Source organism: Azolla caroliniana, unplaced genomic scaffold (assembly GCF_043228905.1).
Source record: "Azolla caroliniana isolate FFs.n. ecotype wild unplaced genomic scaffold, voAzoCaro1.0.p SCAF_21, whole genome shotgun sequence".
NCBI classification, from domain to species: domain Eukaryota; kingdom Viridiplantae; phylum Streptophyta; class Polypodiopsida; order Salviniales; family Salviniaceae; genus Azolla; species Azolla caroliniana.
This window is the reverse complement of record NW_028230456.1, coordinates 7,057,717-7,071,251: the sequence shown is the minus strand read 5'-3', so window position 1 is coordinate 7,071,251 and position 13,535 is coordinate 7,057,717. Positions and strand designations below refer to the sequence as shown.

At 43.3% G+C, this 13,535-nt stretch overlaps 1 protein-coding gene across 1 annotated transcript; it reads right to left on the bottom strand.

Annotated features, from left to right (window-relative positions):
* Nucleotides 1-5,664: 5,664 nt before the first annotated feature.
* LOC147850550 (long chain acyl-CoA synthetase 4-like) lies at nt 5,665-12,670 on the bottom strand. The gene is made up of 18 exons (XM_087336272.1): nt 12,332-12,670; nt 10,856-10,919; nt 10,666-10,755; nt 10,484-10,540; nt 10,355-10,403; nt 10,201-10,277; nt 10,054-10,093; nt 9,850-9,944; nt 9,584-9,751; nt 8,843-8,953; nt 8,673-8,760; nt 8,512-8,578; nt 8,335-8,410; nt 8,150-8,267; nt 7,499-7,744; nt 7,097-7,419; nt 6,819-6,938; nt 5,665-6,004 (listed from the first exon to the last, which is right to left on the bottom strand). Exons 1-18 carry the CDS (start codon nt 12,520-12,522, stop codon nt 5,972-5,974), a joined length of 2,013 nt encoding a protein of 670 aa, XP_087192398.1. The 5' UTR covers nt 12,523-12,670; the 3' UTR covers nt 5,665-5,971.
* Nucleotides 12,671-13,535: the final 865 nt, after the last annotated feature.

Sequence of the window (13,535 nt, the reverse complement as noted above, 5' to 3'; positions counted from 1 at the left end):
GAATGCACAAAATTACGCCGACTGGAAGATCAAGATGGAGGATCTTCTGATTGTTCGGGACCTGTACGAACCGATTGACAGGTCGGAAATACCGAAGGGGGTACTTGAGTCGGAATGGAGGCTTCTGAACCGGAAAGCCGTAGCGACGATCCGACAATATGTCGATGTAAGCGTCCTACAACATGTGGCGAACGACACCAACGCATATGAGATGTGGAAGAAGCTGTCGGGCCTCTACGAGAGGAAGAATGCGTTGAACCGGACCTCCCTGATGAGGAAGATAGTAAATCTCAAGTACCGGGACGGCGAGAGTATGGTGGAACACGTAAGCACGTTCATGGGATTCGTGAACCAGCTTGCGGCGATCAAGTTCCCACTGGAGGATGCAATGCAAGCCATCATTCTGATGTGTACATTGCCGGAAAGCTGGGAAAACTTGGTGGTAACTCTCAGCACCTCCTGCACCGAGGATAACTTGTCCCTACAAACGGTAAAGACAAGTATTTTGAACGAAGAAGCGCGTCGGAGAGATAAAGAACCGGCCTCCGACCCGAAGGCGCTTCTTACCGAATCGGATCGGGGAAGACAATGGAACCGGAGTCCGCAAAGACGGGAGAAGTCGGGGACCCGGTCGCAGTCAAGAGGAAGGCCCACATGCTTCCACTGTGGGAAGCCTGGGCACTTCCGAAAGAATTGTCGGCATTACCGAAAAGACAACGGAGCCGACGACACCGATTCGAAGAAGTCACCGGAGAGAAACGGTGCATACCGGGGAGCCACGGACCGGAGAGGTTCGGATCGGCGAGGGCAGGACCGGAAAGGAACGACGGCACTCGCGGCAAGTGAAGAGGAGATCATGCTCATCACCGAAGAAGGTGAACTAAACATTCCCGGCGATGAGACGACCTGGGTGGTCGATTCCGGAGCATCGTTCCACCTGACCCCGGAGAGAAGATACTTCTCATCCTACACAGTCGGCGAGCATGGCTGTGTTCGGATGGGAAACGAAGGTACGTGCCGGATTGCCGGCATAGGAGACGTGTGGTTGACAACCCCGACCGGATGCAAAATGCTGCTGAAGAATGTCCGACACGTTCCGGAGGTCCGACTAAACCTGATTTCGGCCGGGAGGCTAGACGATGAAGGCTACACGGGTAGCATCCGGAACGGTGTCATGAAGTTCAGCAAAGGGAACCTGATAGTGGCTCGGGCCCGGAAGGTCAACACACTGTACCTGATGAATTCCCGGCTATGTCCGGAGGAGCTGAACGTGGCAGCCGACACTGCCGGTGAGCTGTGGCACAAGAGACTGTGCCACATGAGCGAGAAGGGGATGAAGAGGCTTGCAGAAGACAACCTCATTCCAGTGAAGCATGTGCATCTGGAGAAGTGCACCGATTGCCTGGCCGGTAAGCAGAACCGAACCTCCTTCCACTCAAGGCCACCGACGAGACGTAGCGCACCATTGGAGTTGGTGCACACGGATGTGTGTCAGGTAGAAACGAAGTCACATGGCGGAGCCCAGTACTTCGTGACTTTCATTGATGATCACAGCCGGAAGCTGTGGACGGCGCCGTTGAAGACAAAGGACCAAGTGTTGTCCGTCTTCAAAGAACTCCACGCAAGAGTGGAAAGGGAATCCGGCAAGAAGCTGAAAGCGATTCGAGCGGATAACGGAGGCGAATACCGGGGGCAGTTCCAGGAGTACTGTCGCACGAAGGGAATCCGGCTCGAGTTTACTGTGCCGAAGACGCCGGAACTGAACGGGCTGGCCGAGAGGATGAACCGGACCATAATGGAGAGGGTCCGGAGTATGCTGGTGCATGCGAAATTACCCAAGGGATTTTGGGCTGAGGCAATGTCGACGGCGACGTATGTGATAAATAGATCACCCTCAGTACCTTTGGACGGAGACACGCCGCAGAAAGTGTGGACCGGTAAGGAAGTGTCCTACCGGCATCTGAAGGTGTTCGGGTGTCTCGTATACGTACATGTGGCAAAGGACCGGAGAGGAAAGTTAGATCCAAAGACCCGGCCATGCATATTCCTCGGTTACGGCGACGACGAGTTCGGCTACCGAGTATGGGACCCGGTCGACAAGAAGATATTCAGGAGTCGAGATATCATCTTCATGGAGGACAAGACACTCGCCGACTGGGAGTCGGAGAAGGAGATGAAGAGCTCCAAGTCGACCGGTGAGGATAAACTCTACGAGGAGCAGTCCCGACCGGCAAGGGACCGGTTAGCACTCGAGGATCCGGCCGAAGACGGTGAAGAAACAGAACCGGCCGAAGAAGATGAAAATGATACCGGAACCGGCCCCGATCCCGAAATGGATTCGGATGAAGAAGAAGAATCGGAAGAACCGGTTACCGAAGCTCCCGAACGGAGATATCCTCTAAGAGAGAGAAGGGCCCCCCGGAGATTTCCGGAACCAGAGCACGTGCTGCTAACCGACGAGGGGGAGCCGGAGAGCTTTGAAGAAGCAAAGCATGACACCCAGAGCCGCAGGTGGTTGAGTGCCATGCAGGACGAGATGGATTCCCTGCATGAGAACCACACATATGAACTTGTGGAGTTGCCGAAAGGAAAGCGGGCACTTCGAAACAAGTGGGTGTTCAAGCTGAAACCGGGAGATGCCGGAAACCCCCCGAGATACAAAGCCAGGATCGTGGTTAAGGGGTTTCAGCAGAAGAAGGGCGTCGACTTCGACGAGATATTTGCCCCGGTAGTGAAGATGACCTCTATCCGGACGGTGCTGAGCATAGCGGCAAGCATGGACCTCGAGGTAGAACAGATAGACGTGAAGACGGCATTCCTTCACGGTGACCTCGATGAAGAGATCTACATGCAGCAACCGGAAGGATTCGAGAAGAAAGGGAAGGAGCACCTGGTATGCCGGTTGAAGAAGAGCCTTTACGGACTGAAGCAGGCTCCCCGGCAATGGTACCGGAAGTTCGACTCCTTCATGACCGACGAAGGGTACCTCAAAACGCAGTCCGACCACTGCGTGTTTGTGAAGAAGTTCGAAGGAGGAGACTTTCTAATACTCCTCCTGTACGTGGACGACATGCTGATCGTCGGACGGGACCAGGTCAAGATACGGATGCTGAAGAAGGCTCTTCACCGAACCTTCTCAATGAAGGACTTGGGTCCGGCGAGGCAAATACTAGGGATGCACATCATCCGGGACCGGAGCAAGAAGCAGTTGTGGCTGTCACAAGAGAAGTATGTGACAAAGGTGCTTCAACGGTTCAACATGTCGGAAGCAAGACCGGTCGGATCAACCCTCCCGGCAAACTGCAAGTTGTCCAGCAAGCAAAGTCCCAAGACAAAGGCTGAAAAGGAGGATATGATGAAAGTGCCGTATGCCTCAGCCGTCGGGAGCTTGATGTACGCCATGGTGTGTACGAGACCGGACATAGGATATGCAGTCGGAGTGGTGAGCCGGTACATGAGCAATCCCGGCAAAGAGCATTGGAACGCGGTCAAGTGGATACTCCGATACCTGAAGGGCACAGCGAATGTGTGCCTCCGATTCGGCTCCGGTAAACCCGAGCTCGACGGTTTCACCGATTCGGATATGTCGGCTGATGCAGATACCAGCCGGTCCACATCAGGGTATGTGATGACGTATGCAGGGGGAGCTGTTTCGTGGCAGTCGAGGCTGCAGAAGACGGTTGCGTTGTCAACCACGGAGGCGGAGTACATGGCGGCTGTTGAAGCCGGCAAGGAAATAATATGGATGAAGGACTTCATTAGAGAGCTCGGTATCCGGCAGGAGGAGTACCGACTCTACTGCGACAGTCAGAGTGCAATCCACCTTGCGAAGAACGCGGCCTATCACTCCCGGACGAAGCACATCCAGCGTAGATACCACTGGATCCGGGAAAGGATAGAAGACAAGGAGTTCGTGCTGACGAAGGTCCACACGGACGAGAACGGGTCGGATATGCTGACCAAGGTGCTCACACCCGACAAGCTAGAAGCATGCCGGAAGAGGATCGGATTGGAGAGACATCCCATGCCGAAGTGAAGGGGGAGTTTGTTGGGATTTCGGTCCCTTTCGGATGGGATGGTCGGATATCGGAGATGAATGCCGACAAGCCCGGTATCGGTTTTTCGGCACCGGATGACGAAGACCCCGGTTTCGGTACCGGATGACGAATGTACCCGGAGAGCGATCCGGATGCAGGGACATATCCGTGAATATGTTCGCTATGGGCCCCTGTGGCTACAGTTGTAAATAGCCCAAAGTCATATAAGTATAAATATGACTTAGGGCAAACAGTTTTAGTGTTGCTTCTTATTTTTTTCTGTTTTTCCACTTTAGAGGAGTGAAGAGAGAGCAGCCGTGAGAGAGATAGAGCGCGAGAGAGGAAGAGGTAGACGCCTCTGTGTATTTCCGCCGCCTGTGGCGAGGACAGCGAGCTCAAGGTCGTCGCCTTGCAGCTCCCCATTGTATACTTCTCTGTATAGTGTTGGTTTGGAGTCTCGTACTCCCGTGGTTTTTCCCGCCTAGGGTTTTCCACGTTAATCCCTGTGTACTCGCGTTTTGTTTCTCCGTGTGGTTCCTATTTTCTGCTCCATCGATTCGCGCTTACTCGGTTGTGGCCGGGCGAAGAAGGTGATTAGAAGGGTTAATTCCCGTCAGATTACTTTCCAATACAATGTCACCCAAGAAAAGGAGAGAATCATTGTTTGTGTGACGGTGGCATAGGAATCGGAAACAATGATCCAGCCAATTGATTTGGATGATTTTTGGCTCCAGTTACCAAATATACAGTTGAAAATATGCTTTCATATTTTGATCTCCTCCCCCATGGTTTACAATAGCAATGGGCACGGTTTCAACTCAAACCGAACCGAACCGTTAAGCTATGGTTATTTGGTTCTAAAAAGATTTAATGGTTTGGTTTGGATTGGATTTTTGATAAACGATTCGGTTTCAGATCGGTTCAATTCTAAAACTCAAGTTTATAGGTTTGATTTAAATGTTTAAAGGTTTTTAGTTAACTGTTTTTTTACCTTAATAGTTAATTGGTTTAATGGTTTAATTAATGATGTTTTATTAATTTAATTAATTTAACTTAAATGTTTATTTTATTTAATGGTTCAATTAAAGTTTCTTTTATTAATTTAATAAATTTAACTTAAATGCTTATTTAATTTAATGTATTTTTGTTTATTTAGATGTTTAATTAATTTGATTTAAGTGATGATTACGTTTAAATTTTTTATTAAATGGTTCAGTTTGGTTTTAACTTTTCCCTAAACGGTTTGGTTTTAAATGGTTTGGTTTCAACTTTTTCTTAAATGGTTTGGTACGGTTCGGCTTCGTTTCAGTTCGGTTTCTTTGCCTTAAAACCAAACCGAACCATGCCCTTTGCTAGTTTAAAAGGTAATGCCATCTATTTACATTGGATCAGATTCTGGGCATAATGGACTATTTGTACAACTGGAAGTTATATGGTATTGATGAACCGTCTACTGTTAGACACTCGTATTTTTTTTCACCTCCATTTGAGGATTTTTAGTTAGTGTTTGTTTTGTTCCAAAATGAGATTTCCCATGTATTGCCCCAGAAAAAGGGGGGGGGGAAGAAATTAAAACTCATCCTAATGTTTAGACCTGATTAAGAGATGCACTCAATGAATGAATTAGTTATCTGAAAAGAATTTTATTTAAAGCTAATAAAGACATTCACAAATTGAATAATGGAAAGGACACATATTTTGTAGCACCTCACCATTAAGGCAAAGTCTTGTTATTGTTAGTTTTGATTACACTGCACCTGGAAAGGAGAAACAGGCATTCTCAATGGGAAATCTAACATGCATAAATGGTTTCATTATTCACGCAACAAAAGTCTGCACTACTCCAGCCTCAATGGATAGCTCTCGATCTCCTTAAATACAACAGTTATGCACTTGGTTTATATGAGATCCAGTATGATGAATGAGGAGCAAATTCAATGGCTGCTATATAGCTTATCGATCACGTCCTACGAAGAAAAACATTACAAAAAATGAATGAGTGCCCCTGAAAACTTAACCTGAATGAATCAACTTCCCAAAAGAATATTAGATAATAATTAAAAACCCAAAAGAATACAGCTTGCCAGGTCTTTTCCGTTTTAAGGTGTCAAGCTTATGGGTCAAAACATATCTTTAAGTAATAAATGTATTACTTTTGACATTACACCACATGTAGCCTCATATGCATAAAAAACCATATTCATAACGCGTTCATGAAAATCCACATTTAGATCATGTATTACAATTAATTTTTCCAGTAACCTAAATTATTTCTATGTATATAATACAAATCAAGCCTATGTTTACAATTCGTTCAGACAATATTTCATAATTGACTAGCACTTTCTTGATATGCAGATACAGCAATACAAATAGGTATAATTTTATATCCATATACATGCAATGCAGATATATAAGTGATTTAGGAGTGTTCCTTGTCTAGTTTTCGTAGTAGCGTCACTCCTTTAATAATCGTTCAATTTTACATCAAATAGATATCATAAACATAGGGCATGATAAATGTTCATGTGTTTAATAAACATTGAGATCACAAAACAGGGCAAATCCACCATCATACAGATACAAAGATGCACATCCACCCAAACATGAAAACGTGCATATGCATGGGGGCTTTAGTAGTTCACGTGGCACAGGTGATAGAAAATATAATGAAAAAGACTTGAAATCATACTGTGGGGCTTCAGTAGTTCACAAATGCACATGAGATGTATTTTGGGTTTAAACACGTATATATGCAAACGCTCATGTGTAGTTCCATACCTTGTAATAAGCCAATAACTGAGGCCTCTTCTTTTTATATGTTGGAGTGATCAACTCTCTTTCTACATCAAAAGGAAGGGAATCGACATGAATAGCTTTGAGTATCTCAAAGCCCCTCAACTGCACACAGAGAGTTCATAGATAAGGATCTTCATATAAAGATAAAGCAAACTAATGTAAAAGCATGTACCTTCTGCTGTCTGCCAACAGATGTTAAGAGAGTTCATAGATAAGGATCTTCATATAAAGATAAAGCAAACTAATGTAAAAGCATGTACCTTCTGCTGTCTGCCAACAGATGTCAAGTCGCTCAAGAGAAAATCTTGCACCGTTTTGTCATTGCATAGATCTGCAAATGTGCCTTTTAGTCCATTCACAGACGCCCATTTTCTCAGAGATTCTTCATTCGGCACAACCACAGCCACCAAGGAGGACTCAAAACTGTTGCCGTACACCCATATCTGTTCTACATACATACTCATCCCATACACCATTTCAAGATGCTCAACAGCAATGTATTCTCCCTGAGCCAACTTAAAAATGTTCTTCTTCCTGTCAATTATTTTTAATGACCCATTTGGTTGCCACTCACCAATGTCACCTAAATCAAAATTTCAAAATGAATGTTCAAGCAATCATTCATCCATATTTGATACCATATTGTTATTCATTTTCATTACCTGTGTGAAACCAACCATCAACCAACACTTCCCTGGTCAAGTCCTCACGTTTATAGTAACCAGAGAACATGATCTTGCTTCGCATACAAATCTCTCCCTGAGGAACTGGCCCCAGTGCATCATAGCCCATTTCCGGCACAGATTCTAACCGTACTTCAACACTAGGAGATGGAACTCCAACAGTACCGATCATTGACATGTTATTTGGCACACAACAGAAACTACCAGCACAAGTCTCCGTCAAACCTTCGAAAACAAAGCACAGTTTCATCAACATTTAATGATTTAACACCCATATCTGTTGTATGTGCATGACTCATGAAATTCCAGTTCTTTTATCCTTTTCTCTTGTTGCCATCTTGTTTGTAAGAGTCTAATACTGGATTCTATGGAAAGCCAGGACTATTCCTGATGAACATAATTTCAGGCCATCAACCTCTGATCAATATCGTTTATTTCTGTTTTCCACACGATGATAAATTCACGTTTGCTATCTCTCATGAACTTGATGTGCATTTTTATCCTATGTTCTAATGTTTCCATGATGATTTCAACTCACTTTGATATTTCTCGATTATCATAAAGCTATTGCTATAAAAACGTGTGAATGTGTGTGAACTGGTTAATAAATTAATTGACCTACAAACTTACCATATCCTTGCACCACCATTGCACATGTAGTTACTCTAAGGAACTCCTCCACATGTGAAGCCAGGGGGGCTGCTCCAGACATAAGTAACCTGACCTTGCCACCAAGAACTTTATGTATCTGAAATACAAGTAACAATGTTATGGTCGCAATTAAAATATTAGTAGCTTTGAAATTGTGACATTACCTTCTTGAAAATCAGTGCATCAGCCAATGGAGAAGCTTCATTCTGCTTATACCCCATCTTCATCCAAAATAATTTACTGCCGAATAAATAAATAAAAACGCAATGAGTCTTTCAGGCTTCCACCAGAGAATAAGCAAAAAAGATCACGTCTATATCCCAAGTATTCCAGCAACTCACTATTTGTAGCATGCTTCAAACAGCAATTTGAGGTGGAAGGCAGCTCCAGTCAAGCGCAATCGACTAACTATCAATCAGAAAACCATTATGTACTGCAGCCAGTTACATATAATCATTTGCATTGTACTCACACTAACACTTGTATGTGGATAAAGTTGAACCTGAATAAATTCGATCGAAGACCCTAGGTACTCCCACAAATAGTGATGGCTTCAACTCTTGTAGATCCTCTATAAGCAATTTTGCATCCTTCCACACAAGAAGACACACATATTTGTTAATGCTTAGGGATGCTTGTTTTAGATCAATGAAGTCCCAAAGAGAGACTCACCCCCCTCCAGTATCCAATCGAAGCACCTTTATGTATGAATAGCTCTTCAATGATCCGGTCAAAAATATGAGCTAGTGGTAGAAAAGACAAGTAGGAGTCTTCCACAGTCATCTGCATAAGAACAGTTTGTAATTGTAACTTATGAAGCATGTGCAATTGTATTCAATAGTCATTCATATACACTCTGTTATATTCAACAATCTTGAATTGATGGATAACGACACCAGAAATATGTTATACTTTATGCACAAGAGCGAGTTTGTGTATTTTGGCAGGTCAACTTCAGGATGGTAAAGTAGACAGTCAGAGCAGAGGCCAGAAATATGTTATATTTTAGTGCACAAGGACAAGTTAGTGTATTTTGGCACGTTAACTTCAGGCTGGTAAGATACAGTCATACCAGAGGCAGTTGGTTGCTATAAGTCTGTGACTGGAAATCCAAATTTCCGTCGAAGCAGGAGTATACCATCAACCTGAATTATTTGTACTTGGATTGCTTCTCTGCCAGCTATATGTCAAATGCTTTTGAAACATATGACTGTTGTTCTTGCTTTCTTGGTTATTTCCCATCATTAGAGGTATATCAATCCACAATAGAGCAAATACATGGTATTTGTGTTTCAGAACAGTACTGCTATGCCTAGCTATCCAACTAGTGTTCAAGTTTACCAACCATCACATTTTTGACGCATACATGTGTATGAACACCCCAATTGCATGATGTAAGTTTGACTAAAATACCTTTTCTTCAAAATGAGAACACCAATAATCAACAGCACCCATCTGAAGTGAGACTGATTCATGGGTGAGTAGAACTCCCTTTGGATCTCCAGTAGTACCACTTGTGTACATGATGGTACAAATGTCTAGCCCTCGTGGAGGAGTCAATTCAACTGGGTTTCTCTTCCCCTATGTCAACAAGAAACAGATTTTGACCAATAAAAACCAAAATCAAGTATCATACAAGAGCAACAACCTGATACCATGAATCATCATGAATCACATACCATATCCAAAAACTCCTCCCATGAATAAATTTTTACACCATTTGATTCAAACTGAGTTCTCTGAGATTCGGGAACAGCACTAAAGCTCACGACAACTACATAAAGTGGAAATGATAATTTGCAGTAAGGAAGGCTGAAGAACTACATTTTGCATAGTCAAAACTTTCTACCATGCATTTCGAAAGCTACTATGATTTTACTTACCTTTCAGGAATTGCAGGCAGGCAGACAAGCACTTCAATAGCTACATGACACCAAAAGACAAGAATGAGAGAAAGAAAAAATGAGAATGGAATCTATATATGTATATATGGATTCATGACATGGGAAAATTGATAGCAGGAATGAAACCTCTGTCAACTTGGCCTCCTGTACAAAAACTATGGGTGTCTCTGCATGATTGATAATGAATTGCACAGCATTTTCCCCTGTTCAAATTCATCCAAATTTTCAATACCCGAGCTGATAACTCTGATTCATCTGAAAGGTCAGTGAAAACAAGTACCTAGAGTATCGTACAGGGGAACACAACAAATTGAATGTCCATTGCAAGCCTACAAACCACAGGACAGATAAAAAATAAAACTTTCATGCTCTCAATTTCAGGTTACCAATAACTGTGAAAAGATCGTACCTCCATTGCAATGGTCCATTCAGGACAATTCGCTCCATAGATGCCACATTTCTCCATCTGGAAGACAATAAACTTTTATAAATTCCTCAAAATGTATGGTCAAAGATCATAAGTTATAATTTATCAGACAGCAATATCTGATTCCTTGAGATATACAGTCCAAAGTTAGTTAGTCAGCTTACCGGTTTTACACCACATGTCCTCATAGCCGAGCCAACATTCAGAACTCGATCAAAAACTTCCTGGTAAGTTAACCACACATATTTTCCAGCCTACAGAGGAACCCGTTTTATACCAGTCTTAGAGGCGATGTTACAAATAATTGACTCAGGATGTATAATGGGATACTGAAATTTCAGGATAAAAATGCACCTTTCCATTGTTAATTTCTCGACGACCCAATAGTTTGTTGTTAGGATATTGCTTAACTGAATGACTGTCAGAGAAAGCTTGGGAAATCAATCACAATGCTTGTTACCATGTGTAATTCAAAGATTTGTTAAAAAAATTCAGCCCAACAACAGTACAACTAATCACAAACACCACCACAAGAATAACTAAATGTGCTCCAAATGCTCTCTTTTCTGTGCTTCAACTTTGAGCTTAAGAGATTCAACAGTAAGGAATCCCGCTATGGTGATGATCATGCATAAATAATTCAAATGTGGTAATGAGAAAGCACAATTGATGCCAGGTAAGGAAGTAAGAAAGGGATGGATTGTCAATGTCCTTTCCATTATAGATAACTCTATAATAGAAGAGGAAAGAAAACTTCTACATGAAAGTCTTGTTATGATGAGAGTAAATGGCAAACACCCAAAAGAAATCCGTGAATTTTATCAGGCAATGCCACAATGGAGACCTTCAAATGACAAAACGAGAACAGAGAAATGAGGAGAAACGCAGATGGGCCAACCTAAAAAGATAAGATAAGGAAAAACGAATGAGAATAAAACCAGAAACCACAACGATGACAAAGATGAGACCAGAATAGAAGGTTTTGGCGGACAACACAAGAAGGATGAGAGGAAATCCAGAAGTACCAATAAAAATTAGGTCTTAGTTGCGTCTGGGAGACGAAACAGGAAATGTACTCACTCAACTTATCAAAAAGTATTGAAATCCCTCCACAGATCAAATGTGACCTAAAGAAGAAAAGAAAAGAAAGGCAAAGGTGACCCCCAACCAAAGGAGATCAGAAATAGCATTCTACATTGATTTCGTATGAGCTTCAGTACGAAGGGTGCGTGCCAAGTGTTTCTGCAGCAAAGGCAAAATGGCGATTATCATACAAATAAGATCAGAATGAGCATTTTCCTATCTAGAAAGCGCACAATGGTACCGACCATATCGGGCTTCATTGTATAGAAGGAATGCCTAAGTTGTATGAGAGAAAGGCCACCATGGTAACCTCGACCATCATACTGATGAGAAATCGTGGCGATTGTGTGTGTATAGCAAATGACAATGGTGAGAATACTAACTAATAATGATTGCATGGAAGCCATGCAATACAGTAAAAATTCAGGAGAGAAAGAGATGAAGAGAGAGACAGGGAGGTCTTCTTTCCATCATCCACACAGGAGATCGATTGCAAATCACAACCGAGCAGAGCTGAGCTAAAAAAAAAGAAAGAAAAAACATACCTGCAAATGTTCCTTTTGATTCTGATTCCATGAAACGCATACAGTGCAGCGAGAGAGGAAGAGATTTGGAGAATTAATTTTACCCGATGGCCAAACCATGATAACACGGAATACACAGAGAGAGAGAAAACAGAAAAAAAAACGAAACAGAACGGGAAGAAGAGAAAGTAATGATTATCAGCAGGTTGAGATGAAGAAACACCTGAAGATGTCCCAGCAAGTATCGATCCCTGGAGGAGCGGGAGGAGGAAAGACGTCTCTCGCAAAAATGCTCCTGTACACAGGTCCCATGGAAGGCTTCCCTTCGAACGCTTCCTTTCCTTCCTCCACTTTGTGGTTGTACTTCTTCAGGTTCTCGATAGGCCGTCCATCAAGTATTTGGCTTGCCACCATAGCGTCTTCCTTCTACTGCTTCTTCTTCTCCTTCTTCTTCTTCTGCGCCTGTTTCTCTGTGTTTCTTCTTCTGATCTTCGTTCTTCTTCGTTCTTCTGATCTTCTTCTCCTTGATTTCAGCTTCAGCTTCTTCTGTTTCTTTCTACTTCTTGGGACTCAATATGGAGATGGCGATGGAGATATATGAGCTTCTTCTGATTCAGCAGCACAAATCGATGCAGGAGAAGACTGAAGCAGAAGCAGACGCAGAATCTGACTGAAAGAAGAAGAAGAAGAAGAAGAAGAAAGAAGAAAGAAGAAGGAAAAGCTGCTGTCGCTGTCAATCAGGGCCTCATTAAATGAAGTCTAACGAACACGCTGACGTGGGCCCCGCCGTCAGTCAGTACGGCACGCATTTAATGCTCCGTCAGTTAGTCCGTCAGTCCGTCCGTCCATTAGACTGTCCCGTCCGTCCATCCATCCATATGGCCGGCCGCCCGGCCATCTCCATCTCTTCGTCGAGTTCCCCCTTTCATACATACATACATACATACATAATCTCTCTCTCTCTCTCTCTCTCTCTCTCTCTCTCTCTCTCTCTCTTTGCGCCTTCCACAAAATGTGTGGTACTTCACGAATTAGAGTAACTTCCGAGACCCAGCATAACTCGAGAGTTTCTTTCAAGCAGTGGTTGTGGCCCGTGGCCATAGATAAATAGATTGGTTGGTTGGTTGGTAGGTAGGCTGACAGATTGATGGACTTGATTCATTGTCAGTTAGATAGAAAGCAAGCCTTCTAAACGAAGTCACGGCCATCATAGTTAATAAGTAGATCACGAAAACCAAACCCTCTTATGGCTCCCTTCACCCATCTACCTAATGCTTTTCTTACTCTCTATGCATCATTAATCATGTAAAAACAAAGGTTAAATTATGGGAAGGTCCAATAGGGGGGGGGGGGGGGGTATATATGGATATATCATATCAATAACAAATAGTAATAGATTTGACCTACTCACTTACTTCATATGTATA